General features: G+C 34.5%; 1 protein-coding gene across 1 annotated transcript; it reads right to left on the reverse strand.

Moving 5' to 3' along the window:
• Window positions 1-4,798: 4,798 nt before the first annotated feature.
• LOC101636224 (olfactory receptor 2L13-like) lies at window positions 4,799-5,737 on the reverse strand. Its single transcript, XM_004686582.1, has one exon. It carries the CDS (start codon window positions 5,735-5,737, stop codon window positions 4,799-4,801), a length of 939 nt encoding a protein of 312 aa, XP_004686639.1.
• Between the last annotated feature and the right edge of the window lie 3,615 nt (window positions 5,738-9,352).

Raw genomic sequence — 9,352 nt, forward strand, 5'->3', positions numbered from 1 at the left:
ATATATATCGGCCCTCCCCGGTGGTGCAATGTGTTAGGATGCAGCACTATAAACTAGCTGTGGCCGCTTCAGTGCGAATTTGATCTCTGCCCTGGAGGTGATGCAAATGGCAGGGCAGGCCTCTCCTGATCCGCTCGCTGCTCCCCTCAGCAGTGTACTTTGTTAATCTGCCTGTTCTGCTTCCCAGTCTGTCTCTGGTGAATCTTCTCAGTGCCCCTGCACCTCTGGCCTGTACCAAGTTCTGTATGCATAAATAAATAAATCTTTGAAATAAATACCTAACTAAAGTCATCTTTTTTTTTTTGAAGTGCATGTCTAAAAATATTTAATAGCCAGAACATTGGACTGAGTGCTTAAAATCAAATAGATGGAAATACATTAGTATATATTTAAATTCAAAATAAGCCTGAACAAAGAAACAATGACAGTGAATACTTTGTGTGGTTGACTAGAATTTTTTGTTTAGTTGCTTTACTGCCATCGGAATATAGATATGATTATTAAAGAAAATTCAAATTTCCAATCTTTACAGGTGAGATTCTGTAATGATCTCAATTTAAATCAGTTATTATGAAAAAACAAAGCTTACCTTTAACAATGTCTAAGTTTCTCTGTTGGATGATTATGAGCAAGTGTAAAATCAGGGAGTTCACTAATGGTATGGGTAATGAATAAATTGACCTACTAAGATATTGGGCTCAGAAGATATTTTATAAGTTAAAGAATTAATGCCATGCACGATGAAATTAGCACCATTTAATATTTTTTATCACAATTGTAAAGAATAGGGTTTTATACATTCCTACATCACATGGTATTATTAAATAAATTTAAGTGGCTATTCTGTATTTTCTCATGTAATAATTTTTTAAATTGTAGCTTCATTAAAAAAGGTATTATTACTGAATTACATTAGTCTATACCCTTAATATTTTGCACTCTTTATGAAGCACTATTTACAGTGATAAAGATTAAGAAACCACCTAACTTTCCCAAATTAAGAAACCACCTAACTTTCCCAGATTAATAGATCAAGAAATTGTAGTACATATAAATAATTGTGTTCTATTCAGTTTTCAAAAAAAGATAAACTGATGTCATTAGCAGCTGTATGAATGGAATTGGAAGGATTTGGAAAAGATAATGAGAAGTAAAAAAAATCAGAAAGAGAAAGATAAATATTGGATATAAGGGCCAAATCCCATACTTTGAAAACACTGTTGAGAATTGAAAATAAAGTGTTCTTTTAAAAAAAAAAAACAACTTTTTTTTTTTTAAGATTTATTTGTGCATACGAACTGGGGTACAGGCCAGAGGCTCGGGGGTGGCGAGAGTCTTCACCAGAGACAGAGCAGGGAGCAGAACACGCAGATGGACAAGATACACTGCTGAGGGGAGCAGCGGGTGGGTCAGGAGAGGTCTGCTGCTCCATGTGGTCACCTCCCTTGCAGGCGGGGATCGAACTCATGCGGAAGTGGCTTTAGCTTCTTAGTGCAGCGCTTTAACCCACTGTGCCACTAGGGAGGGCCAAAAAATAAAGTGTTCTTTTAGAGTGCATAACTTTACTTTTAGTTTAGGAATTTGCAAAATCTAATTGTGAATACTACATATAAGCCACTTATCTTAATTTTGTGATAAATAAAATAACTGCAATTGAATTTGGTGGTATTTTTCCCTGGGGACAATATATATATATATGTATGTTTTCGAGAAAAGATACATATGGATATTGGACAAGAAGTATATACATTTTTTTTCACTCTAAGAGATTCAGACTTCATTATTTTTCCTAGGATTCAATTCAAGAACTCATCTATTGTGGAAATGTTTACTTTTCAATGTTCTCTGTGTGTGGTGTAGCAAAGTAAGTCAGAGACACTCAGTTTCTACCCAAAGATTGTGCTGTATTTGAGATAAACAGTGTTGTCAAAAATCCAAGTTCAGCTGCCTGCCAATCCTAAGTCAAATGAGAGAATGTGTTGGGATTAGGAAATTTTAGTTTATTCAGAAAACTGGTATTTCAAAGGATTTGATGGGTTCACATCCTAGAGGATCAACTGGAATTTATGGTCTAACAGGTAGGATTTTCATAAAGCTATCTTGAGGAAAGGCTGAGTTTTGTTTGATCAGCATGACTGTTTATGTTCCAACTGTTAGCCCAGAGGTTCTTACAGGATACTGGGTTGTATCTCTATGCTTTATCTATTGATAGAAAAGCTCAGCATGGAGTTGTAGAGGTTTATTTAAGGTTTTTTGGGGGACTTAATGTGCAAATGAATTAATGTACACAACTCAAAATTCTGAAGTCTGGAGTAAAGATAAAGTGACATTGATAAATTTTTCTTAGTTTGCATTTTGGTTTTGTAATGCCATCCACACCTTCAAGCTGTATGGATGACAATATAAAATACTACCTTCCTGTTTTTCTGCAAAATATAATTCCCAGTGAAATGGAAATGAGGCCCTCCCTGGTGGTGGAACAGGTTAGGATGCAGCACTGCAAGCTAGCCACAGCTTCTTCAGTGAGAGTTTGATCCCCAAGCCCGAAGGTGACCCACATGATGAGGCAGAACTCTCTTGACCTGCCCGCTGCTCTCCTTGTGCCGATTTGCCTGTTCTTTTTCCTACTCTGTCTCTGGTGAGGCCTCCCAGAGCCCTTGAACCTATGACTTGTACCCCAGTTCTGTATGCATAAAAATAAGTCTTTAAAATTAAAGAAATGGAAATGAGTTTCTCATAATTCTCTTGCAGTAAATGCAGAGGTGTCTTGCAAACAACCCTTGTATTAGGACCTCCAGGACTAATCATGAACATTCCAGAGACTTCCATTTACACATCCATGAACTGCTGGAAGAAAGATGCAACATGAGTTTCAGGATTTCTGACTACATTGGAAAAGGCTTTTGGAATGTATGAACCACTCCTAAGATGACTGCCTGCTGGACATTTTTTCCTGAGAAACAGCTGTTTGTTTGGGACATTTGAACACTGTGGATTCTATTTAGGGTGAAATAGTCAGACTTGTGTGGTCTTAGCAACTGTTTGATTCCCATTTGTTAAATAAACCTCATTATTATAATTTCCTGAATTACATTTTCTTATAATCACGTGTGTGAATGAGTAACTTCAGTCAATGACCTGTACTCTTTTGGAACTGTTTTTGGTATGTTTTAATCCCCACAGGCCCCTACTTCAAATGGAATTTGTTGGGAGGAATTGACTCCTTTGAGCAGTGCTTTTATTTTTATTATTTTAAAATTTTTATTTATTCTTGTTTTAAAGATTTATTTATTTATGCATACAAAACTGGGGTGCAGGCCAGAGGTGCAGGGGTGGTGAGAGGATTCACCAGAGACAGAGTGGGGAGTAGAACAGGCAGATCGACTAAGTACACTTCTGAGGGGAGCAGCTGGCGGATCAGGAGAGGTCTGCTGCGCCATGTGGGTCACTTCCGGGATGGGGATCTAACTCATGCTGAAGTGGCCTTCGCTTCTTAGTGCTGTGCTGTGACCTGCTGTGCCACCAAGGAGGGCCCAGTGTTTTTATTGTTTTTAAGCAATCATTAATAATGACACATAAATTTCATATGCTTGAAATAATTGTGCTAGTAAAATAGTGGTAGTAAAACATATGCGAAACATATAGATAAGTTTGTGTTTTCTAAAATAGTGCATTTCTACCTATGCAAGTCACTATTTACATTTCACTATTTGTGGCTAAAACCAACTCTCCCTGTTTTTGTTTTTCACTGTGTACGCTGAATGTCATAACTACTGAGACGTTTGTTTCCTTGAATTTAGAGATATAATTGTTTTAAGTACAAATAATTTCTTTAAATCATTTTAAATATAATTTTTCTTAATTTGAAATTTGAATACATTTCTTCTTATTATTATTATTTTCTATCTTCATGCAAATTGTTTAATGTCAAAATATTTGCATTTTGAAAAATCCAAGTCAAATAACCCCACTCAAAAGATTTGTTAGAATGATGTTAGTGTAAGACAAACTCTAGATGTCATATATAATCAAGATAAAAAAGTGGAGCAAGTATGCAATCTCATAAACTCAGCTTGACTGTTTAATAGGTTACTTCACATTTTATTACCCAGATATCATATATAATAAAAGTATTTCATTCATTTTTTAATCACATTTTATTTTTATAATAAATTCTTAATTTTTAAGGAAATATTGTTATAAAACATTGCATGTGATTTAGAAATATATGTTCAAACCTCTTCAAATGTGTTTGTTACCCTCTCTACCAAACTCAATACCAATGCACTAATAATCCTCCACCATAGTATATAACACTTAAGTATAGATCTTAATCTAATTATATATATATGTAATTATATGTATATGTCAAATGCTTAAAAGCATTTCATTAGATGATCTAATGTTGTGAAGTCTAATGTTATAACACTTGCCTCATTTGATTTTTTAGACTTTGACATGCATTAAATCAGATTTGTTGTGTGTTCTGAGTATGAAATATAAGCAAGATTATGAAGATGTAATACAAAACACAAGCTTGAGATAATAATCTATGCTGATTATATGTAGAAATGGTATGTCAATATAAATAAAATTACATTATAAAATCCATCATTGATATAAGTATTTATTACATAAGATGAAAAATCAGCTACTATTTAGATTAACTTCATTTTAAAGTAATGGCTAATAGAAAAACTGCATTACATAGATGGCTCACAATGTATTTCGATCACAAAATGAGGTTCTAGGATTTTCTACTTAGCATGGAAAGAGAAATAAAGGTGAATGAGAATGATTATTTTTTCTTGGAGAATAATAATGGAAACACTCTTATCATGGCTCCCAGGACTTCCTTATTCCTCAGGCTGTAGATAATGGGATTGAGCATGGGGGTCAGAATGGTGTAAAAAACTGCAAGAATCTTATCTTCTGCAGGGGAGCGGAAACTCCTAGGCCTGAAATAAGTATAGACAAAAGGTACATAGTAAAATGTCACCACAGTTAAATGTGTGGAACAGGTGGTGAAGGCCTTCTTTCTTCCCTCTTTGGAGTGCATATGGTAGATAGCAAAAAGCACACGACAATAGGAAGCTGTGATTCCAAGAAAAGGAACGAGGAGGAAGAAAATAGTGCTCACAAAAACTAAGTACTCATAGACCCAAGTATCCATACAAGCCAGGGGCATCATGGCTGGGATATCACAGAAGAAGTGATCAATGGCTCTGGACTGGCAGTAAGGAATATGGAAGGCATAGATTGTGTGTGCAAAAGAGTTGGTGATTCCCAAGATCCAAGATCCTATGATCATCTTCACACAGATCCTTTTACTCATGCGGATGGGGTAATGCAGGGGGTGGCAGATGGCCACATATCGGTCATAGGCCATAGAAACCAGGATTAAGCCTTCAGAACCTGCCATAGTTGCAAAGAAGAAGCTCTGAAACCCACAACCCAGGAAAGAGATGCCCTTCTGACCAGAGAAGAAATTGAACACCATCTTGGGGACAGTGGTGGAGATGGACATTAGGTCAATGAGGGAGAGCTGGCTCAGAAGAATGTACATTGGTGTGTGAAGCCGGGGATCCAAGTGTATGAGGTGAATCATGGTTGAGTTTCCCAGTGAGGCAAGAAAGAATATGACAATGATGAGGAGTAAGAGAAGCAAGCCAGTTGTATTTGGGGCAAACAAACCCAACAAAATGAAATCATTGGAAGTTTGATTCCATTTCTCCATGAAAACTTACTGCTTGTTAACCTTCCTTGAGAAAAAAAATAAATACAAAAGTCAAATTCTGGAATACGAAAGAAGCAAAACAGTTTTATGTAAAGGAGCTCTGTCTTTATGATTTTAGTTATGAATAAATTAATTTTCATTAAATATGACATCTTTCAGTGGATTCTTTCATTAGCTTTATGAATGTTCCTCCGGAAGCTATATCTATTAGCAACTTGCCCTTCAATTTTTAGTAGAAAGCCTTGTATCATAGCCAGCACAGGTGACTAAACCACCAACACTTTCAAGATAACTCATGCCACAAACATAGTTTTTGATTTATCAAGGCAGAGAATGGTTTGACTTCCTATTGGGACATTACTTTCACAAGCATATTGAAAGAGTAAGAGGTACAAATAACTCCCAATCTTTTTTTCAATTCGCTGTGTTTATTTGGCCTTATTTAGTTCAACTTGCTGACTCAACTGGTCTCATTTCAGGCAACTAAACCTTGATTTCCTTCCTTTCCAACTTCACATTCCCCAAAATGCATCTACTACCCCAAATCACTGTTCTTGATCTGCAGAGTCATTACACACTCTTTAAGATCCTCTTTAATTATAGAACATTATGTATATATTCTATTTTCTATAATGATTTTTTCCCCCATTTCCTGATAGGTAGATCCTCTATAAAATGTGCAGATGGTCAATGACAACTTCTTTGACAACTTCTTTATATAATGAATAGCATGTGACAATGGACACACATTATACATTCTTTATACATTTATGCTTTTTGAAATAATTAAGTGTGAATCAATCCATTATTTCACAGCTTCAAAGGTTTGGTAGTTCATGATGAAATGTTATTACTTTTCTGCCTCATACAATGACTATCATATCACTCTTCTAACATTTTATCTGGCTGATGTAATGAACATTTGCTTTATAGCAAACTTAATGTGGTAATTTATATGATAAATCAAAGTCAGTTCAGTTCAAGAATCAGTCTTTGATATATTTGGCCTGATTTGGTATTTTCTCATTGCAAATTTAATCTGGGTAAGAGAAGAAAGAACAATTCATGTTGGGAATTGATGTTTCAAAAGGAAGCACTGGACAAATAGTTCCAATTCTCAGTTTATAAATTCCATGTTTACAAGAGATGTTTGCATATTTTGCTGTATTCATTCTTACATAAAGATTAAGGCTCTAAGTATCATATACATTGTTGATAAGTACAACAATTTTGATTGCCAAATTGAAAAACAGCTTATTGTTAGGGGATAAGTAGTGTCCTGAACATCTGAGACTTAAAGATTTAGGACCTGTGCCAAGGGAAATAGATATTAGGATTTATTTCTATTTCTAGTCTTTGGATTTAGTTTTTCAGTGGACTTATTTAATGCTGCAGTTAACAAGACTCAATATTCTTTATTGCATTAAATAGAGAATATTTTTTCTATGACTACATGTTGTATCCACATTCATGTCTTCTTTGATCATATTAAGAACCACGCTACTGACATTTAAAAAATTAAAAACAACCAAAGTACCTATAGTTATATAGGATATTATGTAAATTTTACAATGTATATAGGATATTATGTAAATTTTACAATCACAGTGTCCTGAACTTATTTTGCAAAAATTAAAAGACCAATAAGATATTATTTCTCTAACTTCAGTGAAATTTCTAGGATTCCTGTGAAGATGGAATTAAGAGTTTTATGTGTTAAGCACAAAATAGGTCATCGGTTGGCATCAAATTTCTTTGTTCATTCTACCTAAACCATTGGAAGACTCAGATCCAGAGAAATTGTTTCTTAATTAAGGCCCCACAACTCTAGTTCTGCACATTGTATACTTCTATCTGGATGCTATGATTTCTCTCTCTCTGGCATTTTAAATTCACTTTTGGCTTTACCAACTACTTACACAAGTTGAGTTGCAGAAATTGTTCTAGGATTTGCAAACAGCATCTCCATCTCCATCAGTTAAAGCTAAAACAAATCAACCTGATTCACGAATATAACTATTACTCACCTTGTCCAAAGTTTTGGAGTTTGTATCTTGAAAAGAAAGTGGACTTATAATGGTATAATTCCCTGCTTACAGTCCATTGAATTAATTAAAATATTTAGGCACAAAACTTGGCTGACTTATCTCAGGTTTTGCTGCAAGATCTTGTCACTGATCAGTAGATGGTTAAATCATAGCTCCTTTTTGAACACAAGAACCTCTTCTTTAGCTATTAAAATACACAAGAAATTTCAAAGGGTATTCTGTATCATCTGTTCCTCACTGGTCAGTCAAGAGCAAAAATATAAAACCTAAGGACACACATAAACTCTTTCAGAATTTGTTGGAATTTCTAGTGAACTATTTCACTATTTGCTTATGTATTTGTCTGTTAAAATATTTTCCTTTCTTTTTGCTTTATTCCCATGTAAAAATTTTCACATCTGCTTCTCTCCATTTTTAATGTTGGAAGTCAGAAAGATGAGCTGCTACATTTTATTTACATAAAATTACACCATCAAGCCCTAGAATGTCCTCCTTTTTCTATAATTGGTCCCTAATGTCCGTGTCCATAGGGACCAAATCTTGGTGACTGCACTCAACTCTGCATATTTGGAGATCACATAGTTCTGCACTTATTTATAGAAGAAAATTAAACTGATTAATGTTGCTTTCTGCAGAAGCCCAGATAAGAACAATTTGATCTCTATAGATATAGTCAGAAATTATTTATTGAAGTTTCACTTCATAACTCAGAGAAGTAGAGTTTAGGAAGCACTTCCAGAGTTCTGATACATAATAATAGAAGAAATGTATGAGCAACAATATTCTGTGTACTGTCTACTTAATTTGCAGGAAATATTTGGTAATTATGACTACCTAAATAAAAACCACGTTTAGTTGTAGAGAGCTAACACAATTTATATTTTAAAATATTAATTGAATCAACTGCTATATGAAAGCAGATAGGCCTTTTTTGTAGGGAGAAAAGAAAGCATTTGTACTTAGATGGAAAACTCTAGCCAGCAGAGCACAGTCAATAAAAGAGGAAATTATATAAAATTTTTTCAACTTTCATTTTTTTTCAACTTTCTAAAGACTGTTGTAAGTTAGGTGGGGGTGTCATAAAACAAGTGTCTATATTGTACCTACTAGATTGTACCTACAGGGAAAAGTCTCAGATTTAAGACAGTCTATCCCATTCAACCTCCAAATGAATAATTTAGCAGGTTTTTCTCCAATGTGTTGGCTCATGTCTTTGTAATTGTTAGTCTATACATTTATCTTTATTAAAAATGACTCCCTCCAAGAACATATACAATTCCATCATTCATGTTATCTCATTGAATATAAGACATGCTCACACATGGCACCTTATGCTTGGGATTCTACAGTATATGGTTTCTGACCAGTAGATAGGATTTTATGAAAAAGAAAATGAGCCACAGTTACATTCCAATGGAATCCAATAGCTTTTATGACGTGCCATTATATAGAAATATCTCTCCCGACACTAATGGAAATGTAAGGTTCATTTATGGTTCTATCTGGGAAAGTCATTTTACAAACATGATTTTTTTTCACAAGCTATAATGTATGCCCAATATGTATG

This window comes from Condylura cristata, unplaced genomic scaffold (assembly GCF_000260355.1).
Source record: "Condylura cristata isolate star-nosed mole 26May11 unplaced genomic scaffold, ConCri1.0 scaffold00021, whole genome shotgun sequence".
Classification (NCBI taxonomy): Eukaryota; Metazoa; Chordata; class Mammalia; order Eulipotyphla; family Talpidae; genus Condylura; species Condylura cristata.